Source organism: Pyrus communis, chromosome 6 (genome assembly GCF_963583255.1).
Source record: "Pyrus communis chromosome 6, drPyrComm1.1, whole genome shotgun sequence".
In the NCBI taxonomy this organism is placed as follows: Eukaryota; Viridiplantae; Streptophyta; class Magnoliopsida; order Rosales; family Rosaceae; genus Pyrus; species Pyrus communis.
This window is the reverse complement of record NC_084808.1, coordinates 29,195,007-29,221,306: the sequence shown is the minus strand read 5'-3', so window position 1 is coordinate 29,221,306 and position 26,300 is coordinate 29,195,007. Positions and strand designations below refer to the sequence as shown.

The 26,300-nt window shown below is 37.9% G+C and overlaps 6 protein-coding genes and 1 pseudogene across 7 annotated transcripts; 4 read left to right on the top strand and 3 right to left on the bottom strand.

Moving 5' to 3' along the window:
- Positions 1 to 4,117: 4,117 nt before the first annotated feature.
- LOC137737449 (NADH dehydrogenase [ubiquinone] 1 beta subcomplex subunit 7-like) lies at positions 4,118 to 6,897 on the bottom strand. The gene is made up of 2 exons (XM_068476925.1): positions 6,434 to 6,897; positions 4,118 to 4,301 (listed from the first exon to the last, which is right to left on the bottom strand). Exon 1 carries the CDS (start codon positions 6,757 to 6,759, stop codon positions 6,454 to 6,456), a length of 306 nt encoding a protein of 101 aa, XP_068333026.1. The 5' UTR covers positions 6,760 to 6,897; the 3' UTR covers positions 4,118 to 4,301; positions 6,434 to 6,453.
- An 819-nt stretch (positions 6,898 to 7,716) lies between these two features.
- On the top strand, positions 7,717 to 8,657 carry LOC137737545 (short-chain dehydrogenase reductase ATA1-like). The gene has a single exon (XM_068477064.1). The coding sequence runs from the start codon at positions 7,794 to 7,796 to the stop codon at positions 8,655 to 8,657; it is 864 nt and encodes a 287-aa protein (XP_068333165.1). The 5' UTR covers positions 7,717 to 7,793.
- Positions 8,651 to 11,144, bottom strand: LOC137737544 (eukaryotic translation initiation factor 3 subunit I-like). The gene is made up of 7 exons (XM_068477063.1): positions 10,663 to 11,144; positions 10,444 to 10,571; positions 10,218 to 10,337; positions 10,032 to 10,121; positions 9,615 to 9,701; positions 9,436 to 9,515; positions 8,651 to 8,990 (listed from the first exon to the last, which is right to left on the bottom strand). The coding sequence occupies exons 1-7, from the start codon at positions 11,060 to 11,062 to the stop codon at positions 8,915 to 8,917; spliced, it is 981 nt and encodes a 326-aa protein (XP_068333164.1). The 5' UTR covers positions 11,063 to 11,144; the 3' UTR covers positions 8,651 to 8,914.
- A 1,380-nt stretch (positions 11,145 to 12,524) lies between these two features.
- Positions 12,525 to 15,730, bottom strand: LOC137737052 (protein NRT1/ PTR FAMILY 8.3-like). The gene is made up of 5 exons (XM_068476403.1): positions 15,482 to 15,730; positions 14,780 to 14,885; positions 14,479 to 14,696; positions 13,745 to 14,301; positions 12,525 to 13,530 (listed from the first exon to the last, which is right to left on the bottom strand). Exons 1-5 carry the CDS (start codon positions 15,533 to 15,535, stop codon positions 12,708 to 12,710), a joined length of 1,758 nt encoding a protein of 585 aa, XP_068332504.1. The 5' UTR covers positions 15,536 to 15,730; the 3' UTR covers positions 12,525 to 12,707.
- A 3,634-nt stretch (positions 15,731 to 19,364) lies between these two features.
- On the top strand, positions 19,365 to 19,998 carry LOC137736402 (glutamate decarboxylase-like; annotated as a pseudogene).
- Positions 19,999 to 21,540: 1,542 nt separating this feature from the next.
- LOC137738215 (non-specific lipid transfer protein GPI-anchored 15) lies at positions 21,541 to 22,294 on the top strand. Its single transcript, XM_068477849.1, has 2 exons — positions 21,541 to 21,933; positions 22,038 to 22,294. The coding sequence occupies exons 1-2, from the start codon at positions 21,600 to 21,602 to the stop codon at positions 22,052 to 22,054; spliced, it is 351 nt and encodes a 116-aa protein (XP_068333950.1). The 5' UTR covers positions 21,541 to 21,599; the 3' UTR covers positions 22,055 to 22,294.
- Positions 22,295 to 23,572: 1,278 nt separating this feature from the next.
- Positions 23,573 to 25,880, top strand: LOC137738200 (uncharacterized). Of its 2 annotated transcripts, XM_068477830.1 has the most exons (6): positions 23,573 to 23,732; positions 23,875 to 24,062; positions 24,179 to 24,260; positions 24,360 to 24,593; positions 24,828 to 25,115; positions 25,427 to 25,880. In XM_068477830.1, the coding sequence occupies exons 1-6, from the start codon at positions 23,612 to 23,614 to the stop codon at positions 25,432 to 25,434; spliced, it is 921 nt and encodes a 306-aa protein (XP_068333931.1). In that variant the 5' UTR covers positions 23,573 to 23,611; the 3' UTR covers positions 25,435 to 25,880. The 2 variants fall into 2 exon arrangements, with proteins under 2 accessions (XP_068333931.1, XP_068333932.1); XM_068477831.1 differs by lacking the exon at positions 25,427 to 25,880 and having other exon boundaries at positions 24,828 to 25,315.
- The last annotated feature ends 420 nt before the right edge of the window (positions 25,881 to 26,300 follow it).

Genomic DNA, 26,300 nt, shown 5'->3' with positions numbered 1-26,300 from the left:
AGAGAATATTGTGTTTCTGCATCTGGTATTGGTGATTCACTACTCTACTAGGTAAATACTGTACTGCTTCTGGCCGCTGGAGTTTACTTTTCGTGGATTAGGGTTAGGATTTTTTTATTTTCTTTTATTTTTTGGTGAAAGGATTAGTTAGGGTTTTATTTAATTTAGGAAATGAATGATGAGTCTCGTGACCTCGTCCATAGCCGGGCTAATTGACGTAGCAGACTAATAAGACTACGTCTGTGTCTGCAATTTGCCGCCGTGCCAAGTTTTATTTACATTACATGGAACCATACAAGGAACCAGTCGACCCAGCACTCACGGTCTAGGGAATTAATGAAGAATGTTTGAAGAAAGGTTCCCACCATCTTGACTTTTCACTGTATGTATAAAGCCTAAAGGTATCGAATTGCTAAGTAGAAAGTTTGAATGATAGTAATTGCTTTATCTTACGAGGGTTCAAGTATTGCGAGACTTCATTATTTTCTTTTTCTTTTTTTAAATACCAGGAAAATAGTTATATATTATATGTCATCACAGGAGAACGATTATCTTCGAGTTTTTAAGTATTTTGGAATACAATTTTGCCGGATAGATCCTCCGGATTCTTCAATAATATATCACTATATCTAAACAGGATGACTATAAACTATGTTAGGAAAACGATTTGTCTAACTGTAGCTTAGGAATTTCGAGCCTTCAACATTTTACGTCCACACAGAATTTTAAACAATGGCAATATATCATGGTTGTTCCAAAATAACACTCAACCTTTTTTAACAAGTATTTGTTTCGGACAATATACTAAAATATGTAACGTAAATATTATTAAGTAACATGTGTCACTATCTAATGTGGTTGATTAGTGACTGTGGCTTCATCCTTGATGCATTGGGTTTAGACTTTTTAGAATTTATTAAGCAATTTATTAGTAGTTAAGTTGTCCTAAATCACCACCTTGCTATTGTATGAATAGCTTATGTGCTATCTCGTATAAATTTAATCATTCATTCAAATACAATACACAACAACTATTACATCACTTTCTCTCTCTAAACTCTGTCCAGTTCATCTTTCACACCGTCCATCTCTCTTTATTTTTCTCAATACCGTCCAGATGTACGTAGTTAACACTGTTGCAATATATAGTTTTTAAACAAGTCATAGTGTACGTGAACGAAATCATCATATGAAGGAGAAAATATATGGAAAGAAACCATGCATGATCTAACTTCTTTTATGTTTAACTTTGTTTTTCTTTCTTTCCAAACGATTATCCATTGCTGGGTTCATACATGTTGAGCACGGTGCATGGAAGTCAAAGACAGCTGCAATCAGAAGTCATATATTCACCTCCCCTGACATATAGTATGGAACAGCAGAAAGTTGAAATCATATGATTAAATTTGGAGAAATATACATTTATTATATTATTGTAATCCTTCTTTATATCATCTCTTTAATAGAAATAATGCGCGGCAACACATGTAGTTCAAATTTTTATTCAATAAATAGTACAAAAGAAGAAAGTGCAAATTAATATGTAATAAGGGCACCATTTATGTTAAATTTATACACTATTTTAGCTTCTAAAATCTATTTCTTAGTTTATGATCTCTCTTATTAAATAGAATTAAAGAATTAGTAAATCTGTTTTGCCAAAAATGAGAAAGGGCTTATATTATAAAATATCCTGGCGTATCATTCTTCTGGGAAATATGTGATGATTAATCTCGAAGGTTGACCATAACAAAGGTAGTCGTGGTCCTCGTAGAGATCATGGGTTTCAGCTGGTGCGGCATGGCAACCGGAAAGGGTGTATTCAAACGTCCGTAGAGTCCTTTTCGAAAGGCAATCCAGGTCAATGTATTAGGTTATAACTTTGACGATTTTTTACCCATAGAAGCAAAAGAGTATGTTTCCTTTGATCGGTCGATAACTTGCTATGTATTTTTTTTCTAAAAGAAAAATGGCACCTATATATCATTTCAACAAGTAAAATATATGTATAACATATATCTAATTGTCCCATCATATAAATTATCCTAGATTAGAAGCTACAAAGAATTTCAAACCTGAAAGAGACATTAATATTTTAAAATCAAGGCATGTGTATTATTTCCCAGCATCTTTGTAGCCTCTATCTGTTCTAAGTCATTCTTTGATCGAGTAAGCATGTCTTAAATGAAATTTGTCCAAATCAAAATGGCTAATTGTTGCCCAAAACACTAGGAACTTTGAAATTAATATTTTGGAACTTTAACGAAAAGCTCTCAGTACTGTTCACTTTAACGAAAAACCACATTTTTACATTAAAAAATCAATCTTGATACTATTTATTTTACTATTTATTTTATTCTTATTGTTAAAACTCAAAGTTTTCATGTCTCTTTCATTAATTTTCCTTATTTTTTACCAAGCGTTTGTCTTTTTACACACTTCGAAACTAGGACTATTTCAGGGCGACATTTGTGAGTGTGTGTGTGAGAGAGGGAGAGAGAGAAATCAGAATATGGATGCGTGTTGTCGGTAACAATTAAAATCATGATTCCCCATACAGCATGGAAGAGACAAAAACATAGAGAATAATTAAGAATAAATAATCCAATTTAGATGCATGTCTACACTAAAAATGGATTTTTTTTTGTGACGAAAACACGACTGATAAGTAAGTAATGAAAATTTTTATTTTTTAAATTATTAACTTTTTAATACACATATCCCATCATTTGTGTAGTAACAAGTGGTGTATCACTTCGTATGCCGGTCACATTGAAAAATCTCTCATCTCTGGATCTTTTTTCTAGGGATCCTAGGGATTTCGTGATCGTAACTATTCATCATACATTGGACGGTCAGTTTTCGTTAGGTACTATTCATATTTAATTTTAAATTTTAAATTTTAAAATAATTTCTGACCGCACGATTTATGATAAACGATCATAATCACAAAATTCTTAAAAAAATGATCGGGTGAGAATCCTTTTCCCTAAAAATGCATGTTTATACATAGAAATATAAAAAGCCTATCCTTTTTCACTTTATCACCTTCGACCTTGACCATTAAAAAAACAAAAACAAAAAGGTCAAAATTTCAAAACGTTTTTTTAATCAACTGATAAATATTATTACTAGACTACTCATGTGTGTTGTAGATAGCATTATTAATTTATTATTTTATGAAAACATTTTTTTAATATGTCATATACACAGCTCGGTACTAAGTGTCAATATAAATTGATAAAAATGTGTTTTTGAAGCACATAACCTAACTATTTATAATGAGACACTTATACTGTATTGTGTTCACGGTACGTTGAAAAATTTCTATACGTACTAAAACTCTGGGAAATGAAGACTGATTGATGTGAAATGTTTCTGATCCGATCCCCACCATATATTGACTTTGCAAGCTCAAGGCATCGAATTAGGTGAAAAGTTTGAATAATTGTGGTGTTGTTTTAGTTTCGATTGATAAGACCTTTACGTTTTGTGTAACCTTTTGGCTATGTGCTAGTTGTGAATGATTTTCTGATCAAAAAGCTCACAAATACGTCCTAATTAATGTTTTTAGAGTTTTGACATATGATATTTGGAAATTTTACGATGCACGAAAGTTGCGATGGACTTTTTAATTGGTTGAAATGCAATCACATCATCGTATTTGTGTTGGTTGGCACCGACACATCTTTTCCTATCTTCTCAGAAAGAGGAATTGTGGAAACCTAAAAAGTTGGGAAGGCCGAATTCTATTCAACAGAGTAATGGACCATTAGACCAAATCATCTGCAATGGTGAGAGGCATCTCCGAAAGTTGGAGCGATGAGTTTTATTGTGTATTTCTACCCGGACAAAGATTGTCTGCCGTTTCACTTCCGATGACCTTCCGTACCTCCTGTTTTATGTGATCACAGTTAAGACACGTCAATATTTTATATTATTTTTTTATAAAGATAATAAGATAAAAATAAATAGTATTATAAAATATTAACGTGACTTAACCGTGATCACACAAACAAGAGGTCATCGGAAGTGGGAGGGCAAACAATCCTTATCCTTCCTACCCGATCCAATACAGTAAAAAAGCCAGAACATGTAGTTACCGTTTCGGAAAATGGGATACAAATGTTAAGCAATGAGGAACTTAATTTATTCGAATACTATGAAACTGGTTTGCACAACTGCGAAAACAACAGGACCGAGTCTATAACATTTGTCTCGGTACAAAAGAGTCCGGAGAAATTTCTCATCAGTTGCGGTGAAAAGCATCAAAACATCCACACCTCATAAATTTATGCTTCCTGTCAAAAATTTAAACCAGACTTAGTAGGCAGAACCAGTAAAATTCAACTGACGAAAGTAAGACGGTAAAGTAAGGCTTCCTGCCAAGTGATCAGCTGAAATAATATAAACAGCGAACATTGCTTACTGAAAGCAGGAACAGAAACTGGGGCAAGTGTGTTGTTGGAAAGTCTTTTACTCTCCACTTTCAATTGTGATCGGGTGATGAGCGTGTGCATAATTGCATATTTGAGAGCACACAACTACTTAGAAATGATGATACATTCATAAACTACTTTACCAGAAACTATTCCGTGAGAGCTTTCTATTTCTTTTATCCAATAAAGGAGAGAATAAAATGTAGCAAATTGGCAAGTTTTTATTTGGCTGAATGAATCAAAATGATGAGATGCATGAATGTGGATGCCCGAAGTTGCTCACGTTCTCTCCTCTAGCATTTGATCAGTAGTTTGAGTTGTGCTCCCCTTTAAAAATCCCACTTAAATGGGTTTTAGAATGACAAAAGAAGCCTCTTGGGGTGCTCTACTTGAGTTGAAATACCCCCACATAGTAGCATATCTGAAATGACCTCGCCTTATATTTCCTCCAGCCACAATTCTTAAACAGCCTAGGCTATCAGCCCTAACCCTCTCCCCTGAGGTAAACAAAGGAAGGCAGAAAGGGCCAACTAGGGGGGAACAAATGCTTTTTCTGGTTCCCCCAGAGCCGCAGGGGAGGAGTGGTGGGTTTGGAGGGGCGGGGGTGTTGGCTCGTGAAGGCTCTGTTGTCCTAAGGTACAGAAGTTGTAAATTCAGAAGTACAAGTTGTATCTTGAAGTGTATAGCTCAGCTCAGTTGGATGAGCATTAGCCTTTTAACCTAATGGTTGTACATTCAAGTCACTTGAGCTGATATGCTACAACCAATGCTATGGTCAAAATAGTTGTAATCTTATCCCTCTACATAAGTCGGACATAACCTTTCTAATAAATGAGTAAGTAACCCAAATCCCTAAGTCACTTGAGCTGATATGCTACAACCAATGCTATGGTCAAAATAGTTGTAATCTTATACTTCTACAGAAGTCCGCATATATTGGCACAAAAAAGGCCACAAACCTAACATGACATGAAGAAACTTGGGACTCTTGTATTTTCCATAACATGGACACAACGAGCATAATTCAACTTCACATGTCGAAAACTTGCATCTAAGAATTTCACTACCGAATGCACCACACGAAAGGCATAAATTACTTTACCACATACCAGAAGAAAAGGAAAAGGGGATCTCAAACTCAAACAAAAAACACATTTTCTACAGCCTAACAAATATAGGGATGATAGGCAATTAGGACCAACCCATATAAAGCAATAAGAACAAATTTCCAGTTACTAGCCTTACACCCAAATAAATCCCTCCAACTATACACATCCTCACAGATTTGTCTTGCATTATCTTCTCTAATAAGCAAAGAGTACAGTTGGACAAGCTCAGGTGAAAACATAGGCTGCATGTTTAGGTCATATGTAAGCTTGCAATATAACAGTATATTTAGAAAAACCCCATATACATAGCAAGTGCATTATATTAAACATCCAACCAACGGAACACCTAGCAAGGACGTTCACATAATCCACTCCATATTACTGAGACTCCTTAAATGATCTAAAAGAAATGACCACTAAAGATGCCAAATTCAAAGCTGATAATGTTTTTTTTTTTTCATTAGAGGGTGACCCAAATCATTGATTTTTATTAGACTGAGCTGATATAATCCCAAAGCATTGAAATTTAGAGTTCTCAAAGATGCCATGATCCCATTTTAACACTGGTTGAATTCCCAAACTGATACCAGCTGATGGTTAATCCGAAATTTGGACCCTCTCCACCCAAATCATTTCTTCAAGCTTGAACCCATGAGTGAACAAATCTAAATACAAAACCCCATATTTCTCTTAGAAACTACATTGAGCCCAATTCAACACAAACCCTAGGTTCCATAATCGACCCGAAAAACTCCACAATAGCAGCCAAAAAACACATAGTACTGAACAATTAACAACAAACCCATCAATCAACGAACCAACAGTTCAAATTCAAATGCCAAAAATAAGAAATAGAAGAAGCAGAACAAAGAACTAGTGAATTACCCAATAACGGATGGTGGGTTCTAAGCGTTGGCGGTGTTGGGAATGAGAGGAATCGGCTGCCCCTTCTTCTTTCCCTGCTTCAACTTGGCCTCCTCGCGGATCTTCTGCATCGCGAGCATCCTTTCCATGACGAGCTCGTACTCGCACTTCTCGTAGGAGTGGCGCTCGTTCTCGCACTTCCATGGGAGGTAGAGCTCCGCCTGCCTGCACTTGTTCAGAGGGATCAGCAAGTGGGCGCACTGGTCTCTGTACGGAATTGGCACCCGATTCTCCACCATCTCCGCCTGCGTCGCTATCATCTTCTTCGACGTTCCCTCGGCTGCCATTGCTCTGAAAAATTGAGCACCTTTTGGTCCCTGGGAAAGAATTTGGTGGTGGCTTCGGCGGCGGCGTGTACGGCGGCTTTCGGTGTCGGGGAGTTCGAGGTCGTTTCAGTGTGCGGATTCGTGTTCAGTTACCATTAATCCAGCTCGAATTCTTGTTGGTTTCGGGCTTTTTTTTTCAGCCAATGAAAATAAATTGAGAGTTATTTTTTGGCCCATTGGGCTGAAGGTAACTAGGGAAATTATTGGGCTATTCAGCCCAGATCAAGCCCATCGCAAAGAAAGAGTGGCAAAACTTTTGTAATGTCCGTGAACCAGAATTGGATCGAAGAAATACTACTTTTTTTCAACTTGCTAATTTAATGGTTAAAAATCGGACTACCGAATACAAACATGATACTTTGTTGTACTTTGACCTCTGAATTTTAGTCCTCTATTTTCCAACTCGTGTCAGTATGCCCTAACTGTCACACTTTCTATATATTTTATCACATCCTATGCTCGTGACCGACTTTTAAAGTTCTACGTGTACGCAAAATACTACATTCACAAAGTTAACACTAGAATTGTATTAATCAAACTTAACAAACATTGTCAAATTTAAAAGCTTGTACAGTAAATAAGTGGACAAAAATACCCCTTAATTGATAGAACTACCGATGGGAGGAACATTGGCGTGACTTAGAAGTTTAGGGAGGCTCATAACCAAAGTGAAAGTTCAACGGAAAAGTGAAACGGTTGTCCCAAAACGAAGAAGGAAAAAAAAAAAAAAAAATAGGCCACCAGACTCTTATGGGTTGGAAGTAGTTGTAAGGAATGAAAACTGTGCATGGATTGAATAATCAAAACATGTAGAGAGCCCTGTTCAACTTGTTTAGGTTTTACCCCAATCTTAACTTGCATTATATACCATCAAAAGCTCAATCCAATGGACTCAAAATATGGAGCAATCTCTTCCAATGCACGATGAGGACGAAGCGCGGAGGCCGCCTTCAAAGAGGTTAGTTGCAACTTTTGGCGAAACTCCAAGCGATTCTATGTTTATTCGTACATATGCGGTTTTTATCTGCTTTAGTTTTGTTAGGTTGGCGAACAAAGTTGCAGTCATAACTGGGGGTGCAAGAGGGATTGGAGCTGCGTCAGCCAAGCTATTCGCTCGAAACGGAGCCCATGTCATCGTTGCTGATATACTCGACGACATAGGAGCTACACTGGCTGATTCTATCGGAGGCCGCTACATACACTGCGATGTGTCAAAGGAAGCTGATGTTGAATCAGCTGTTGAGCTTGCACTTAAATGGAAAGGCCGAATTGACATCATGTTCAACAATGCCGGGGTTCCTGGTCCCTCGGGGAGTATATCCAACCTTGACATGGAGCAGGTCAAGAACCTCCTCTCGATAAATGTTCTCGGCGTTGTGCACGGAATCAAGTACGCTGCAGCGGCCATGGTCAAAGGTCGCAGAGGAGGGAGCATCATTTGCACATCAAGCTCAGCCGGTATCATGGGAGGCCTTGGAGGACATGCCTACACATTGTCGAAGGAGGCCCTCAACGGATTGGCAAAAAGTGCCGCGTGTGAGTTGGGAGTGCATGGCATTCGCGTGAACAACATTTCTCCTCACGGGGTTCCTTCGGAGATGCTCGTCGATGCCTACAGAAGGCATCTCGGGAAAATGGACATGACGGCAGAAGATGTAAGCAGAATTGTGGGAGAGAGGGGGAGCTTGTTGCGAGGGAGGTGCGCAACCGTGGAAGATGTGGCGGAAGCTGCATTGTTTGTGGCCAGCGAAGACGCCGGGTTCATAACGGGACATAATCTTGTTCTTGATGGGGGTTATACTTCTGCTTGCAGTACCATGAGCTTCATCTACCAGAATAGTAACAAGGATACTGTGTAATTCGTTGCTCTCATAAAGTTCAACGACGGATGATAAGATTATAAGTCAAATTCTAATTAAAAAGTTACTGGAACAAATTAACTCTATAAATCTTCTACAGAACTGTGTTCCTTCCAACAGCAAGAAGCAAACACAGAAAATGGTTGTTAATCACAATCCCAGAACTACAAAAGTAATTGCTCGACGCGGCTGGTTTAGGAAGGGAGAAATAGCCTTTCCCGAACCTCCAAAGTGAGAATTAATACCAAGCTGCAGATCTAAATCTTGATGTGGAAGTAATCAGAATCAAAGTGATGTAAACGTACGTAACCATCCTCACCTCCGCTTGAGAAACTGTTCAAATAATACAACAAAAACCGAAAATATTAAGATAGTCTCAAAGCAGCAAATTCTCTTTTCCAGAAAAAATTTCTCAATTCATATGGGCAGATAATAAGCCACATCATCATCTGAGAAACAAGGAACCATTATTCCTCCAGCACCAATTGTTAAGACTCCTAACCAGCTACGTAGAGAAGTTGCACAATATTTACGAACGATTTCATCTTGGTTTTAAAATTAATTTAATTTTTCTAGCTAAACATTTAAATTAATTGTTCATGAGCACAAAAAATGATATCACTAAACATTAGCAAAAGCAATATTGCACAGATAAAGGTGAGAAATTCCCAAGTACTATCTAATGGTAAGCCAATCCAACTCTAATTGAGAAGAATTTGTTCATTATGTATTCACGTATGATGAAACCAACAAAAGTAGTTAAGAAAATGAACCATACCTTTTTCCATCGGGATTAAACGCCAAAGCATTTATAGGTCCAAAATGCCCTTTAACACCTCCAATTTCTTCTTGAAGAATCTATTTATATGACATTAAGATAAACAAAATCACTTACTGAAGAAAAGACAACCAAGAACCTTCATACTCCAAAAGACATAAAAGAATAGTATGGTTTACCTTGTCATAGAATTTGGCTTCAAATTTCCCAGAACGATGATCAGTTGTGGTGACAGTTGATGCATCCTGACCACCACCAAGTACCACCTGGATAGAACACACGGAATATTTTTTCAATAAAATGAAGACTTTTGTAATGAACCGGGAAAACAGTGCATGTATAAGAGATACAAAATAACTAAGAGCCGTTAGTGCGCATCATCCATTCACCAAAGTTCCAACTAGAAACTCTTCTCAAAATGTGACTGATAGAAAGCATTTAATCGTATTTGTACAAATTCCACTTTTTATCTCATTATGTAAGTAAACAAGTTGGAATGCAAACGAGACGGGTTTTAAGTAAATGAAATACCGAAAAGACAACATTTTGAAAAAATGCAAGACAATGCAAACAAATTTGAGATTACAGTTACATACATGATCACAAAGAGGAGACATTGCAACGGCATTGACAGGACGCTCTGTCACATAGGTCTTGATAAGAGTCAACGTTCTAGTATCCCACAGCTAAAACATATGCAACAGAAAACACAAAACTCAGTAAAAATACGAAACCTACATACAACTCAAGAAACAAAGCACTAAGATTACGAGATGCATTACCTTGGCAGATTTATCTAGCGAACCGGTGAGGAAATGTGAACCATCCACAGATTTCGCAAGCGAAGTTATGGTCTTTTTGTGACCCACTTCCGGATCATTCTCCTTAAGTAGTTTACCAGTCTGCAAGTTAATCGAAAACACTTAGGGGCAATCAAATTAAAGAAAAAGCTTTCAAATTTCCAGTGCAAGTATTGAATAACATCACAGCGAGCCAATGCACACTCACCTCAGAATCCCAAATGCGAACAACTGCGTCTTCTCCGGCGCTTATGATGGTTCTGTTCAGAGGGCCCCAAACAGCTCTGTTAATTCTTCCCTGAGGTCCCTTGAGTATCAGAGCCGATTCACCAATCTCTGAAAATACGAAACCGCCGATTATTCCATATCTAATTTTAGATAAACCGAAAGGCAACACAACAAAAGAGGAAAAATCAAAGAAGCTTACGATCTTCGGGATCTCCGGCGATACGCTTGACGTGAATCGCCGACGTAACGTCCATGAAGGGGTCGGTGGTGATGACGGCGAGCTTATCGCCGACGGAGAAGTCGACAGCCCTCGCCGGCGAGTCAAAATTGAAGGTGAAAAGCTGCTGACCGGACTGAACGTTCCACAGCTTGGCGGTCTGGTCGGCGCTGCCGGTAATGAGGCGGGCGGAGTCTCTGGACACATCGCAGCACCAAACGGCGCCGTTGTGGCCGCGGTAGGTCCCGAGGCGCTCGCCGTTGTCGGCGAACCAGACGGTGGGGTTGTGGTCCTTGGCGCAGGAGAAGAGGAGGTCGCCGTCCCTGTTGTATTTGAGGAAAGTCAAGGGCCTCTCGTGCCCCTTCATCAGTATCGGCCTCATCGTCGGAGTCGGAGAAGTAAGGAATCGACGGAGATTTTGCTGGTGCAGAATTAGGATTCCCAAGGAGTGGCGACGGCGAACGTAAGAGAGAGGCAGATTGTGGAAGAATGTTTTAGGTTTAAGCCAATCGGGTTCGGTTAAACGGGGCGTGGGTCGGTGTCGAAATTTAAGGCCCAAGCTTGGCTTAATTTAAGGCCTAATCGTGGCATTATAATTTGAGGCCCAAGCTTCCTCGTGATTATCCGCAATCCATCCAGCCTTCCCGCCCTCGGTTGTGCTTGCTCGTAGTAGAACTCATGCTGCCCCATGAACGTGATGACCTCGGCAGCGGCTAACAAAAAGTACTGGGGAAATTTGGCAAAGTATGCTAAGTGGAACAGCAACCTTTTCATGGATCTAACCGCGCTCCCTGGCAAGCTGCAATCGCGTGATCTCTCTAACAATGCAGCAGCTGCCATGCATGGAATGGACACGAACAGCCCGGGTGCGATATAGCATTTCCTTTCCAACTAGTGATACTTGTTGAAGCAACAACAGTTTCTTCGTGCAGTTTATCGGTGAAATAGTTGACAAGATTTGGTAGAAATCCCATTGAAGGCCAACAGTTCACAAAAGAACGCCCGCATTTTGTGTGTGTGTGTAGATATAATATGTAAACACACTACAACTGTTAGGAAAAGAAGAGATTACTCGGACACATGAGAGCAAATGTCGAACACAATATGTCACCAAAAATGAAGGAGCGTGCCTTCCACTGTCCAGTGTTATTTTTTAGAGCAGGGTTCCCCTTCGAGTCAACTGAACCATCTCCGGTGTAGAGGTCATCGCCTTCATTCTGGACTGGAGACAGTACATGATAGCATGATCGCTAATCCAAAGGGAAACCAAAAACAGGATAGACAAAATGTGACCGATGTGGAACTGAGTATCCATTAGTACAATTCACACACATTAGAACGGGGGGGTTATCAACAACCTAACTGAAATTGCAATGGGAGGGAGGGGGGGTGGACATCTTCATCGTCCTCTAGTCAGTAATTGAAGGTCCCCGAGTCCATAGACTTCACTGTCATTCGTTTTATTTGCAGATGACACGCAACAATGGCTGGTCAAAACTATGCCGCTGTCATCAATTAACAGTGAAGTTAATGGATTGACTAAGGAAGTATGAAGGTGACAAAAAAAAAAATCAAACTTTAGGTATGAAAGTAGGACGAGATGAAATAAGTTAGTGCAGTAGAGTTTTGCAAAACTTAAAGGTTGTAAAATAGAAATTATCCTAATTATTAATTTCGAGAAATGAATCAAAAGTACTGTGCATCCAACTGTCACCAGAAAACTTCAGTAGGCTGTCCGGCTTCGTCATCCCCGCAGCATTCGGGTCTCGTACCAATCAAACGACCGAGGAGACGAAACTCAGAAAGCAAGAATAGTTCACAAAGTGCAGGGCTAAAGCAAAGAATCGTTGCGAATAATACACATTTCTTTATAATCTCAAATGTTTTTGATTGGACGAAAATGCAGAGCTTGTAATTTCTATTTACACGGTATCAGTAACAGGGTGATTTTTACAAATGGGTTCTTCAGTTTCTTCTGTTTACGGTTTTAAGGGTGTGCGGAAGGCGCCACCCACCTGGAGAAAGCCTTAAGAAGCCTTCTTCTTTTTGTACCTCTTGGCACAGACCACGTACACCAACATATTCAGGAGGCTGAGTCCGGCTAAGAGCCAGAAGAAATAATCCAGATGACCTTCGTTTAAGTTATCCGGTATCCATCCAGCCTTCCCATCCTTCGTTGAGAAGTACGTTACAATTGTTAGAATCAAGGAGCTCAGATAGTTCCCCAACGAAGTCGTCAGAAGCGACAATGCACTGCATAGACTCCGCATAGCATCTGGAGATTGGTCGTAGAAGAACTCAAGCTGCCCAATGAATGTGAATATCTCCGCAGCACCCAACAAAAAATACTGAGGTATTTGCCAAAGGATACTCATCGGTACAGCCACCTCTTTGTCAACCAATCCAAGCTCTTTTGCAAGATTCAATCGGTAAATCTCTACCACGGCAGCAGCCGACATGCATAGCACTGAAAGAAAGAGACCAATACCCATCCGTTGCAACTCTGAGAAGCCCCTTTCTTTACCCGTAAATCTCCTAGCAATTGGGACAATAAACTTGTCATACACAGGGACCCAGAAAATAACACTGATGACATCAAAAGTTGAGAGGGAGGCTGGGGGAATGGTGAAAGAACCGATAGATGTGTCCATCATCGTGCCTTGCTCAACAAACATAGTCGACATTTGGGCATAAACAGCAGAAAAGACAATTCCAGTAGCCCAAATTGGAAACATGCGGATTAAAATTTTCAACTCCTCCACCTGTGTTACAGTGCAAACCCTCCACGGATTGGAGAAGTCCCCAGTTTTGGTCTCAGTTTCTGAAATCACAGCAGCTTTATCAAGACACCTGCAGCAAAAACAAAGTTCAAATTTTTAGGAACAATTTATATTGTGGTCGAGTTACACAGTCTCAACAGTTCAGAATAAGAAAATAACGTCATTCCATTTATTTTGTGCAGCAATTTGAAAATTCGCCATTTAAGTTTTCTGCGAAAATGTGTGATTCTGTAAAATTCAAATAATTATTCCCAAGAACATGAACACAGTAAGAAGAAATTTACGTCAGTTCGTCGCTGTGCTCCAGTTTACGACTTCCTTTAATAGCAGAGTCTTTATCCGGTGTTTCATACAGGAGACTACTGTCTTTAGGGACGTCCAAATTCCACTTACGAAATGACGCAACCAAAACCTGGCACATTCTTGTCACAGGGCTTCCCCCCGGTTTCTGAAATCTATATAGGGGTGTGCCTGAAAAGAAACTGAAAATAGCAATGCCCATAAACAATGTAGGTATACCAAATCCTAAACCCCACCCAGCATTGTCTTGAACCCAGACTAGTAGAGAACTCGATATTAGAGCACCAATGTTGATAGAAAAGTAAAACCAGTTGAAGAAGGATCCCTTCTTTACTCTTTCCGTTTTATCTGTATCATCAAACTGGTCCGCCCCAAAGGACGAAACACATGGCTTGATCCCACCAGTCCCCAGAGCAATCAGATAGAGTCCAACGAAGAACACTCCATACTGTGCAGGAGAAGCTGAAGGACATACCGAATCCACACATTCTGGAGGCTTCAATGCAGGAACTGATGCAGAGAGAGTCAAAGTACCCATCCCCTACACAAAATAATTACCGAACCAATCAGCAAAATTTATATGCTCTAATCCCAAATATATATATATATATATATATATATATGCATATACATCATATATGCATGCATGTATATGAGATGAGATTATATAAGCACCAAACAAAATGGGAAGAAAAAACAAAATCTAATTTGTACTTACAATGAAGTAAATGGTCGAGAAAACAGCAATTGTCCAATATCTTCCCCAATAAGCATCTGCTAAGACAGCCCCAATCAGAGGTGTAAGATAGCAAGTGCCTGACCAAGTAGTAACATTCCTTGCCGCAGACACATTTCCTTCGTGCAATTTGCGTGTAAGATAAGTAACGAGGTTAGTTGCAATCCCGTAGTAGGCCAAACGTTCGCAACATTCGGTACCTGTAACATATATCAAAAGTATTACAATCACATAAACTACATTGATGCACAAGAGCAAATTATAGCGAAGAACAAAGCATCACCTAGAATGAAGGGGCAAGCTCTCCAATTCCCAGTATTTTGTTTCAGAACACGATTCCCCTTAATGTCAACTGAGCCATCTCCAGTGTACAGCCCGTCGCCTTCGTTCTGAAGATGCAACAGAAAAACATCAATGCGTGTAGTGCCAAACTGTTTGAAACATTTACATTTGGAAACACAAATGTGAAAGAAAATCCTTTTAAAGGAAACCTCGTTTAGGATTTCAGGAAGCACTTCTGCTCATAAGCATATGCTTTTATTAAAACACATTGACATTTTATTAATTCAAATACTTCGGAAGGCGTTTGACAGGTAAAGTCATAAGTGCTTCTGGGTCACCTACTATAAATGCTTCTTAAAAAAGCACATGGCTAAAAACAAAAACAATCCCAAACAGATCACTAATGGCAAAAGATGATCAGTATTCAAAAACGTGAACAGAAATCAAAGGATACCCAGTAAACTTCATATCATTGACCATAATCATACACTAAATCTCAAAAACTCCCAATCGAATTTCAGTTTAACATAAAAAATTCAAAATCTCTAACAGCAGCTAAGCAAATTAAGAACCGATTGCTCTGGAATTGCAGAACGTTTTACAAGATCAAAGATCAAATTTTTGAAATTCCAAAATTCGAAATCAATACAAAAGATCACAACTTTCAGACGAAAAAAATGAAGAGAGAGAGAGAGAGAGGAACCTGAATAAGTCCGTCTTCCAAAAGCAATCGCTCCTCCTCCTGGAGAGAACCCATCTCTCTCTCTCTCTCTCTCTCTCTGATCTCTGATTCCGTCGGCCTGCTTCTTCTCCGAGTGCAATACAAATGGAAAATGTGTGTTCTGAAGAACAAGGAGGAGCAGAGATACTATCTTCCGTCTTAGAAGCCGGAATGGTGGGTGGATAATACGGGTAGAGGTCAAGGTATCGGTGTCGTGTTAGGTGACGTAAAACGGAAGACAACCTTGCGACTTGCTTCAACTAACTACTTACCCCACTTCCCGGGCAAACCAACCGTTCTCTTTTTCCTTTCCTTTGACTGGGCCGTAACGTGTCTCTGTTGGCTTTTACCTTCGTCTCCACTGCTTATGTGGCCAGTAGCACTTTTTGAAAGATGTATTTGTATTGGGTTATAAATTTCCGAACATTTTTTGAGATATATTTTGATATTTATTTTATAGAATCTATTTTGTAATGTATTTCAACAATTCGAATTGTTTATATTTTAAAATACAGAGGCATTTCAACCTTATATGGTCATTATCGTGTAACTCAAAACACGCTAAGAATTAAACTCAGAAAATGCAGTATAGAATACGCACTTGAAATTTATCATCAATCACTAACCCATTCCGTTTTGGTTATATTTCAAAATACAGTTAAATTGGGTTGTTAAAATACATAAAAAAGTGGATCCCACAAAACAAATGTTAAAAGCGTGTGTCTCCAGATCTTAAACTGTTTTATTATAAACTTATTCAAATTCTTAATAAAAATTTAAGAGATTCAAGAAAGATTTACAGATGCATTTCAACCTTATTTGATCATTATCGTGTAATTCAAAACACGCTAAGAATTGAACTCAAAAAGTGCAGTATAGAATACACCTGAAATTTATCATCAATCACTAGCCCATTCCGTTTTGGTTATATTTCTTAAGAACTTGATTTTTTTTTTTTTTTTTTTTTTTTTGAACTTTGAATCACAGAAAAGAGTCTCTAAATTATGACGTAAACAAGAAAAGCAAATAGTACACTTAAAGGAAGTGCAAAAAATAACGGAAAATAATGGCAATATTACTATCTTATATTCAAATATTATTGTTGTAAATTACGACAGAATATTGGAATCGAATTGCCCCCTTCCCAAGAAAAAAAATGATGCCGTGTTTTGTTTTTATTACTTGCTAACCACTCAAAGGAGACGAGTGCAATTAGCCAATTAATTATCTCGGTCATTTGCTTGTTAAAACTTCAACATCAACTGCATATATATTCAAACTGGACAACTTTGAATTAATTATGGTTTTCCATTGGTTAAATTTGCTCGCTCCATTCAAAAAATATATTCACATTGATCGTTAGATGTGAACGACAATGTTTCCTTAGGTTAAGTCGCATGTATATATGACTATATATAGTTCTTTTGTATCTCATGACCCCGTAAATTTGTAATCACTCACTGTTCGATTATAATTCAAAGGTAGGTGGTTTAAAAGAAAAAGGCCCTGACTATATATGTTTATGGCCATATGTGCCTAATATGCTAGTATGAACTAAGCACATATATGTCCATTGATCAACATATCAAAATATGAAGTATATATGGACAAATCATGAACATAATTAAAGGTGAAAAAGGCATAAGTTATAGATTAATATCTACAATAGGAATGCATGATGGATTGTTTGGAAGTTCCCATGAAAAACTTAAAAGGTATAAAGAGAGACGTGTAGAATTTTCCATGGAATTAGTTCGTTCGCATTGCAGGTCTAAAAGTTGTAGTTTTTACGTAAAAGGAATGAATATATACATTGATGCGGCCGATGATCCCTATGTGCGTTCATATATACCAATCAACCTCCTCTACTGTAAGCTCCATTGATATAATATTGACCAATATTATATTACAGATAGGGAGATCAATCGTTTAGACCAAATTTTGTAAATTATATAACGTGATTGTTGCATTATATACAGATATGGAGATCAATCGTTTGGACCAAATTTTGTGAATGATATGTCGTAGTTGTTGAAAAATACTGAAATCAAATTTGCAAACCAAATGGTAATATGGTGATGATTGAATTATTATTTAAGTGTTAATTAATGTGTTTTATTTATTTATTGGTAACACATAATTTGGCTTAAAAATTCGGTCTCCCAAGCATAACCAATATAAAGAAAAATGCTAGGGAGACCATATTATTTTTAGACCATTTTTGTGAATCACATGACTTGGCGGTTGATGGTCGGATATTCAACCATCAACTGACACATCATATGGTCTACAAAATATGATTCAAGTAGACACAACATTTTTGCTCATCATAACTATGATGTATGCTTACCATACACCTAATCCTTTGTTATGTGTCATTTCACCTAACTTTAGTTAACTTTCACATTAAATGTTACTTTTTCAATTTAATAAAAAATAAAAAAATTAACCAAGAGTAAGTGAAAAGACATGTGACAGATGATTAGGTACATAGTAAGCATACACCAAAATTTAGGGTAGTGAACAAAAATGCTCCCTTCAAATACACCAAACACGTTTCTTTTTTTTTTTTTTTTTGGTTGGTCTAAAAACGTCGTCGTGGTCAATAAGTTTTTTGTATCTTCAATTGATCTTCTTTCTAGGTAAAGATTCGCCACAAAACATGCGTGCTTTAAGTTTAAACGATTTAAGTAATTTTATTATATTTAATGTTGTTTGGTTTGAATAGGATGAAACAGAATAGGAAATTATTATTTTTCTATATAATTAATCAATCAATTTTTTTTCTTTCAGTTCTTTCCAGAAAATGTAAAAGGCAGGAAGGACAATAAACAAGCTCAAAGTTTCCTGTGCGAATCCGGCAAGATTTATCACAGACAGAAGAAACGAGTAAGATATCCCTATAAATACCACATAAATGGTCTTCAACCCTCTTCCCCAAGCAACCCCAATCTCACGTTTGTAATTCGTACATATACCCCTCTCCCTTCAATCAATTTTCTCACCAATTAGCCAGTTTAATTGTGTGATTTCAGCTTTGCCCTAATAACTTGTCCTTCCCCTATCCCTCTCCCTGTCAGTCTCTACTGGTTTAAACTAGCATGGGGCTCTCATAAACCTTCTCAGAGTCCGATGTCTCGGTCCGCTCCACCACTAGCTATATCCTAACCTCACCCGCTAAGTACTTATGTCGTTTTTTTCTGATTGAATTAATCATGCATGACCCTCCCCTGACATCCAAGTTCGACTTATCCTTTCCGTAGATTAGAATTGAGGTTTTTAGAATATGAGCATGAGTATGAATTGGTAAACTTGGTTGTAGGATTAGAGATTGAGTAGGAAGTCTTGTTGGGAATGGATTTGTAAATCCATGTTGTAACTGGATTGCTATTTGGAATGAATTGGTATTCTATATGGTTTTTAAGAGGGGAATCCTTATAGAATTTGGCTTAGATTGTATAGTATATATATGGTGGCCTCTGCTCTCGCAGTGAGTACTCGATATAAGACTAAGACCTATTATTAGTTGAGAGTCTCGTTCACTGAAGAGAGGAGAAGGTGCACCACGACTTTGCTGCCGAAATCAAGCTTCGAACTCTTCTGCAGGTATGTTTTCTCTCTGTGCATTGCTTTATGGTTTATGGTTCTGTGTTTTGATCACGGTAACTTGCTTTGCATGATCTTGGTGTTGTGTTTATGCTAACAGAGGTAGCTATATGATACCATATAGGGTTATGGTGTTGCATGCAGGTACGAGATGCCGGAGAATTCTATGAGTGAAAAGGTGGCGGCCCAGATGATAAAGGACGAGCTGAAGCAGGATGCGGACCCAGGGATGAACTTGGCCTCGTTTGTGACAACATCGATGGACAAGAAGGCTAAAGAGCTTATCATGGAATGCCTCGACAAGAACTATGTTGACATGGATGAGTACCCTGCTACCACTGAGCTTCAGGTTCGTGTCCAGACCACAAAGAAGGAAAATTATAATTAAATTATACATTGTAGTGCTACACTACCTCGCAATGGTGGTGAAAGAAGGGGTAGAAAAAACCGGGCGGTTTAAGATATTGTCAAGGGACATTGGGCTTCCGGTGGTGGCGTTTTCTCTCAAGGACAGAAGCCGTTAAAATGAGTTTAAGGTGTCCGAGGGTTTGAGGCGTCACCAATTTATTGTGCCTGCATATCACATGTCAGCGGATGCTAAGCATGTGGCCTTGCTCCGCGTTGTCATAAGGGGATACTTCTCTCGCACTAGGACTGAGGGCCTTCTGTCCTGCATCAACGCCGTGCTTAAAGAGCTCGATGAGCTGCATCCAGTTGCTGCCATTCAAGAAAATGGTCATCATAAACTGTCTCTAAAAGGAGTTGCAAATGGAAACGGTGAGCTGCCACCAGCTGCTGCCGTTGAAAATGGCCATCACATAGTGTGCACAAAAGGAGCTGCAAATGGAAATGGTGTGACAGAGAATGGCCAGAACGGCGCAAAATACTACTAGTCGCATTGTCGGAGTGACCAAACATGACATACATCTCAATTAATCCAAACCAGATTATTTAACATTTTTTTGTCGGAAATCGATTTTATTAGATCGATGGTAGGAGTTTTTGTTTCTTTTGTTTTCGTGTTTTTGTTTCTTGGCATGATCAAATACGTTCAGCAATAGTACTAATTGAGTGCTGAAATTTCATTACAAATTCTTTTTTTTTTAATTAGAAAAACACTTGAAAGTGCTTCCATCATCAGTACTTTAAAAAAAGAAGCGCTTCCAAATGCTTTACAATCTATACACTTTCCAAAATTTTATGTCAAATTACATTAGAAATGCTTTTGGTTATCTATGAGCGGCCTGAGCTTTCTCTAAATGATCTTCCACTCGTACACTTTTTCTAAAAGATCTTCCACTCGTGATTTGGGTATTACCGTACACTATTATGTTTTGTACCAAATTACCAATACGTACATGTGTAAACAACATATATGGTACCGTGACAATGAAATAAAAATATTACATGATGGTGTTATGATTACATTGAAAAATAACTAGTCTTGTGAACTACATTAGAACATTCAATCCATTGATAGAAACCCCATATCATATATAGAGCCCACATCTTCAATCTGCCTGCAGGTCCATTGGAACTAAGGCCTTTTGCAAGAAATATGCCCCTTTCCTACTCAAAGCTTATTACATATTGGAGGAATTTTAGAGTTGGTTTGGAAATGCTATTCTAGAACTTCTTATGTTCATAAGCGTTTTTGATAGAAGAGCATTGAAATTTATTAGAAATTCAATTTTTTGTTCTTTAAAAAAACGCTTGAAAGTGCTTCAAGCAGCAATACTCTATCACAAAAGCGTTTCCAAATGCTTTACAACCTATTCTCACGTCTAAAATTTTATGTCAAATTAGGTTAGAAACGCTTTTGACTCTCTATGAGAGCCTTGAGCTTTTTCTAAAAGATCTTCCACACTGGATATTACTGTTACACTGTTATGTTGTGCTACCAATACAAGAGCAGAAAACATGTTACAGCGACAATGAAACAAAAATAACACATGGCGGGGTGATGATTACATAGAAAAACAAGTTGTCAGGCAGTTCAACTCTGGATTCAACCAGATGTTGCCAGGTATTTGTGGGTTGTTATACAGATTCCCAAGATGTGGTTCTGTTCGAACACCAACTACTCAAAGCATATCTCTCAACAATGCATGTGAAGAATAATATATATATATATATATATATATATAGAGCATGCGTCTAGGCAAAAAGAATGAAAGAGATCTCAGAGCACTCTACAGATGCAAAGCAACCAACAAAATCTAATTATATATGTCACCTTGTGGAAGTATCAATCAGTGTGAACACTCTGCGCAGTCTTCCCAAATGATTACATCTTTGAAAAAACTAAGACACAAACCCTAATAGTCATCATCCCACAATACCACAACCACCCCACTACTGCAAAAAGGATCATTCTCTCCATGCTATATATATACTCGTCCATTGAGCTAGTTCACCAGGTCAGTGCACAAGAGGTATATATAATCAGGCAAACTTTAATTAGTAATTGCAAATATACACGTTGAGCTTCAACATGAAAGCCTGCGTTGTTTCTGTGTTTTTGTTTCTGCTGGCTACGAACATTTTCGTCGAGGAAGTTGTTGCAGCTGGAGAATGTGGAAGGACTCCGATTAGGTCAGCAGCAGCAAGCCTGAGCCCGTGCTTGAGTGCGGCTAGAAACGTGAGGGCCAAGGTTCCCCCACTTTGCTGCACCAAAGTTGGTGCCTTGATTAAGACTGCCCCAAAATGCCTTTGCGCTGTTCTGTTGTCACCTTTGGCAAAGCAAGCCGGTATTAATCCCGCCATTGCCATTACCATTGCAAAGCGATGCAACATCAGGAAACGGCCTGCCGGAAAGAAGTGCGGAAGTAAGTAGTTACATAAAATTGTAAATTATTGAGTAATATGTTACTTATACACACAAAATTTACGGTAACTGATGTTTTAAAATTAATTGTTTGTTGATTTGCAGGGTACGTGGTGCCATAAGCCAAAGTCAGAGGAGTCCTGCCATTAGCCATACATATATAAAAGAGGGACCAGAACATCCAATGTCTTTCTATATATAAGACTATAAGTTGGAATAGAGAATAACATGTAACGAAGGGTCATTTGCTATGCTCTGATCGTTGACTCTTCCAGGCACACTACCGTTTTACTTTACTTTCATGTACCATTTAATGTGGTGTTCTTGTCCTAATGTTTTCTTAATGGATTATATTTCCTATCCTTACCAGCTGACTCTCTTAATTTCTCTGATTATAGTAGCAAAATGAACATAAAATCAAAATTGACCCCAAAAAAAGGGGAAATGAAATATAAAAAAACTCCCCCGTGGTATATTTTTAGTGTAATTAACAAATATATATATATACACACACACATACAATTAACGTATTGCATACATTGATGCCTTGTAATAAAAAATATCGAAATATATTTGTACATGAATTTAGAATGTGAGTTAGCAGAGATTAAATAATTTCTACCGTCGGATTATCCATCAATCAACGTTCACACGAAATCCAATGTAGGTGACTTACATCAGACCAAGTTCGGCCATTTAAACACCATGATCAAAAGTATGCTGGTCCCACGCACCCACCTATCCTGAAATAAAAATTCGTGTAGTGAGTTCCTTTTTTCAACATGATTGTTACATCACCATGAGTATGCAAGACATAAGTATCATTTTCATATCTTACATATTTTGTATTTATTAATTAACACAGAAAAGTCTCACACTAAAATCAATTATCTCATACCTAAATTGTTAAGAATTAAATCACTAAGAGGGTCAACTAGTGTGTAGTTATTGTCTATATCACAATTTAACAGTTAGATAGCATTTTGATTCATGTCCTTCATTAATTTTAAGTAAGTAAATATAAACTAAATTCATAACATATCAATCTTATCTTTACTCAAATTATAATATAAATTAATAACAACAAGTAATAGTACGACCGTCACATAATATTTGTCGTGATTTGATCCGTTACAGTTATTCACCACAAGTATGCCAATAAGTAGACCCAATGCATGCAAAAGAGCAAAGAAAATTTAGAAGTGGAAGATAGATGATACCCGACGATGGAGAGAAGGTGTGGAAAAAGTCTCAAAAAGAAGATCGGTTGGGAAGCATAATATTGAAGGGGAAAACAAAAAAGGAAAAGCTGAAATTTGAATTGTGTCGTAACAGTTACAGCACTAGGGCATATCTATTTATCTTTGCCTTTCAATACTTGCTTTTGCATGCAACATCATCATATGAGTACCCTTGCAATTATTTAGTCCCCCACACATACTTCTAATTAACCAAAGAAAATTAAAAGTGATACCACATTTCCCGAATCCCAAGAGACACACCCCTTATTTTTCTTTTCTTTTTTAATCTTTGCCGTTGACTGAGCACTGCTGCTTCTGAAATCATATAATCTCTTTTAACCTTTTCCACTCTCTCTATATGTCATGACTTTGCGCATATATAGGAATGTATGGGCCTGAGTGAGTGAGTCATTAAACATTAAGACTTCACAGAGAGAGATGGGTGAGCTTCATCACTACATGTCCATGGCTTACACGAACAGTAGCCTCCACAACTCTTCCCAAGGTTGGGATTGTCACGGCCACCTTGGAGTTCTCAACACAGACAGAATGTCTTTAGGTCTCTCCACTTTTTCTTCCTTTCTCTCTCTTTCCTTTCACTGTTTTTGTCTACATTTGTATTTAACTGTGGTTGAATATAAGACAATGATATATTTCTAGCTTGCTAGGGTTCATTTATTAGTTTTGAATAATATGTGCAGCTATGGATGAGTACATGATGATGAACGCAGCATTTTGCTCATCACCTCATGTAGATCAGTCAGATTTCTCGACGGGGTACTTAGAAGACGCTTTGGTTGAATTTGGTGAGCGATCCAAAAGGAGACGCTTGCTCGTGTATACCAATGATGATAACGAGCTCAAAGACTCCACTACTATTCTTGCGAAGGTATTGAATAGGCTTATTTGATGGATCTCTCGATTTGCATGTCTTATCTTTTATAATTATAAGAGTTTTTTCCATCGATCTTGCGCCAATTTCTCACTTAAATACTTTGTAAATAGAGAAACTGGAATTCAAACTGGGAATTATCTGAGAATTTTGATTGCATGAGCCAGCTAACTACTTCCAGTACTGGGCTATCAGGTAATTAATTGGTAAATAATTAATAATTACTTTTAGTTCTTTCTTAATTATGATTTCCGAAGTTAATTTCATCTTTCTAAAGTTGATTTCATCTTTCAGTTCTACTTGGTGATCCTTTATGTATAACCAGACCAATGAACAGACTCGTTTCCGAGGAGATCACAAATGACATCGTCAACGCAAAGATAAACACACCAGAAGAGCCAACAATGTCAGCTCCTGAAGCTTTTGATTCCTCCTCTTCTTCTTGCAAAGACTCGGCCAACACCAACTCTGATTATTTACCTACTCCCAAAGATACCCTTTTTTCAAATATTGCTGCTCCAGCTGCCGGTGCGTACACATATCAATCTAGTAACCTATTCTAAAGCAACTCTAAATTCAATAATGTTAATTTAACACATAAAACTGACTACATTGCGCACATATGCATGTACTCTTTAATTGAAGTGGATCCTGCCATTGCATACGAGATTGATCACCTATATCAGAGAGTGTGACTCTGTATAACTAAATAGCATGACTCAAACAAAACTAACGATATCATTGGCATGTTCTCTAATACAGGTGGTGGTGGTGATGAAAAGAGAAAAAAGAAGAAGAGGGTGATAACAAGGGTAGTTTATCCATTTGCGTTGGTGAAGCCGGGCGGAGTAGAAGGCGACGTCACCTTAAGCGACATCAACGAGAGGATCCTGATGCCACCAACACGGCCAGTACGACACCCAGTTGGGGACTTTGCATGTCGGCCATGCGTGTCTGCGGATGGCCCTGGCCTTTCTGGCAAAGCTGTGGTGGCCCTTACCAGAATTCAAACCCAGGGCAGAGGCACAATCACTATTATCAGAACCAAAGGTTGAAATAATCATCGTCATTTAATTAGTTAATGCCCTCGGTGCTAGCTAGTTACCATGCATGAGTTCGATCCATCTTTGATTAATTAGCTAATTAATTAGTTTAAATTAATATGTCCGATCTGTCTGAATTGTATAGAAAACCCTATATATGTTTTCACAGTCCATGTGTTATGGTTTTACTTTTACGTACACAAGTAAGAGTTGTTATTTATTTATTTATTATTATTTTTTTTAACAAATAATATTATCTACACTAACTGAGTGGAGGAATGTGCTACGTCTCTGTTAATACTCAAGTTTTTTGTGTAGATTACTGAGTAACTGAGGTATTTAATGTGCAACAAGAGACATCATTTCAGATCAGGTCATAATAATAAAGATGGTGGAATTAATGGAAAAGAAGAAAGTAGTAAAAGAAAAAGGCCGAAAAGAAAGAAAGCAAAAGAAGATAAGAGAATAGACACGAAAATGACTCTTCAAAGATTAAAGCTTCCAATATATTGTCTGGTACGGAGACCTGCCTAGGCAATATATGTTATCTGCTATGCCCCAGTTTTCGCAAGGTGTAAACAGACTAAAGTGAAAGTAGATGAGTTTGGTCATTTGATTTGTTGAAGTGGGGACAATTGGAGGGGGTACACAATATATTAGATCTCATTAATTACTCATGACTATCCAACAATAGGAATACTACACAAATTTGAAAATTAGAGAGTAACGACTGACATAAATTGCACAAAATAAAACAAGTAAGGTGTACCAATAACCCTATAGCCAATGATGTGCTTTTTCTCAACTCATTAGACATTTGTTCACTCCATTATGTATAAATGACATCAATTTTTCTTGTAGTGACGATGACAAATATAGTATAACCCAACCCATTAATATTCTTTGAACATGAGATGGATGGATTCATCATCTTCCATTTCCCATCCTTTTACCTTTTTCATAGCTACCCTGCTGCAGACTCCAACTACCACCACCATAGTAAACATCAAATCATTTTCCATTATATATACATATCTGACCGACCAAGACTTTTAAGGCATGGGGATCGTGAGGCACGCATTATGTTAATTATGTAATTGTTAGCAGTGCGCCAATCATTTCTGATCGTTGACTAAAAATGCATTCATTGTTCATGTTCTGTGGTGCATGTCTTCTTCAATACATAGGTCAG

What these genes read in the sequence shown, in the direction of transcription:
- LOC137738215 (XM_068477849.1), top strand. Translation starts at nt 21,600, where the DNA reads ATGAAAGCCTGCGTTGTTTCTGTGTTTTTGTTTCTGCTGGCTACGAAC.
- LOC137738200 (XM_068477830.1), top strand. Translation starts at nt 23,612, where the DNA reads ATGGGTGAGCTTCATCACTACATGTCCATGGCTTACACGAACAGTAGC. An exon ending in CCACTACTATTCTTGCGAAG is followed by an intron (nt 24,063 to 24,178) that starts GTATTGAATAGG and finishes CTTTGTAAATAG; the next exon opens with AGAAACTGGAATTCAAACTG. An exon ending in TATTGCTGCTCCAGCTGCCG is followed by an intron (nt 24,594 to 24,827) that starts GTGCGTACACAT and finishes TCTCTAATACAG; the next exon opens with GTGGTGGTGGTGATGAAAAG.
- LOC137737545 (XM_068477064.1), top strand. Translation starts at nt 7,794, where the DNA reads ATGTTTATTCGTACATATGCGGTTTTTATCTGCTTTAGTTTTGTTAGG.
- LOC137737544 (XM_068477063.1), bottom strand. Translation starts at nt 11,062, where the DNA reads ATGAGGCCGATACTGATGAAGGGGCACGAGAGGCCCTTGACTTTCCTC. An exon ending in CGCTAGATAAATCTGCCAAG is followed by an intron (nt 10,122 to 10,217) that starts GTAATGCATCTC and finishes CATATGTTTTAG; the next exon opens with CTGTGGGATACTAGAACGTT. An exon ending in TGTCTCCTCTTTGTGATCAT is followed by an intron (nt 9,702 to 10,031) that starts GTATGTAACTGT and finishes TGTTCTATCCAG; the next exon opens with GTGGTACTTGGTGGTGGTCA.
- LOC137737052 (XM_068476403.1), bottom strand. Translation starts at nt 15,535, where the DNA reads ATGGGTTCTCTCCAGGAGGAGGAGCGATTGCTTTTGGAAGACGGACTT. An exon ending in TGGAAGACGGACTTATTCAG is followed by an intron (nt 14,886 to 15,481) that starts GTTCCTCTCTCT and finishes TTGCATCTTCAG; the next exon opens with AACGAAGGCGACGGGCTGTA. An exon ending in AGCTTGCCCCTTCATTCTAG is followed by an intron (nt 14,697 to 14,779) that starts GTGATGCTTTGT and finishes TATATGTTACAG; the next exon opens with GTACCGAATGTTGCGAACGT.
- LOC137737449 (XM_068476925.1), bottom strand. Translation starts at nt 6,759, where the DNA reads ATGGCAGCCGAGGGAACGTCGAAGAAGATGATAGCGACGCAGGCGGAG.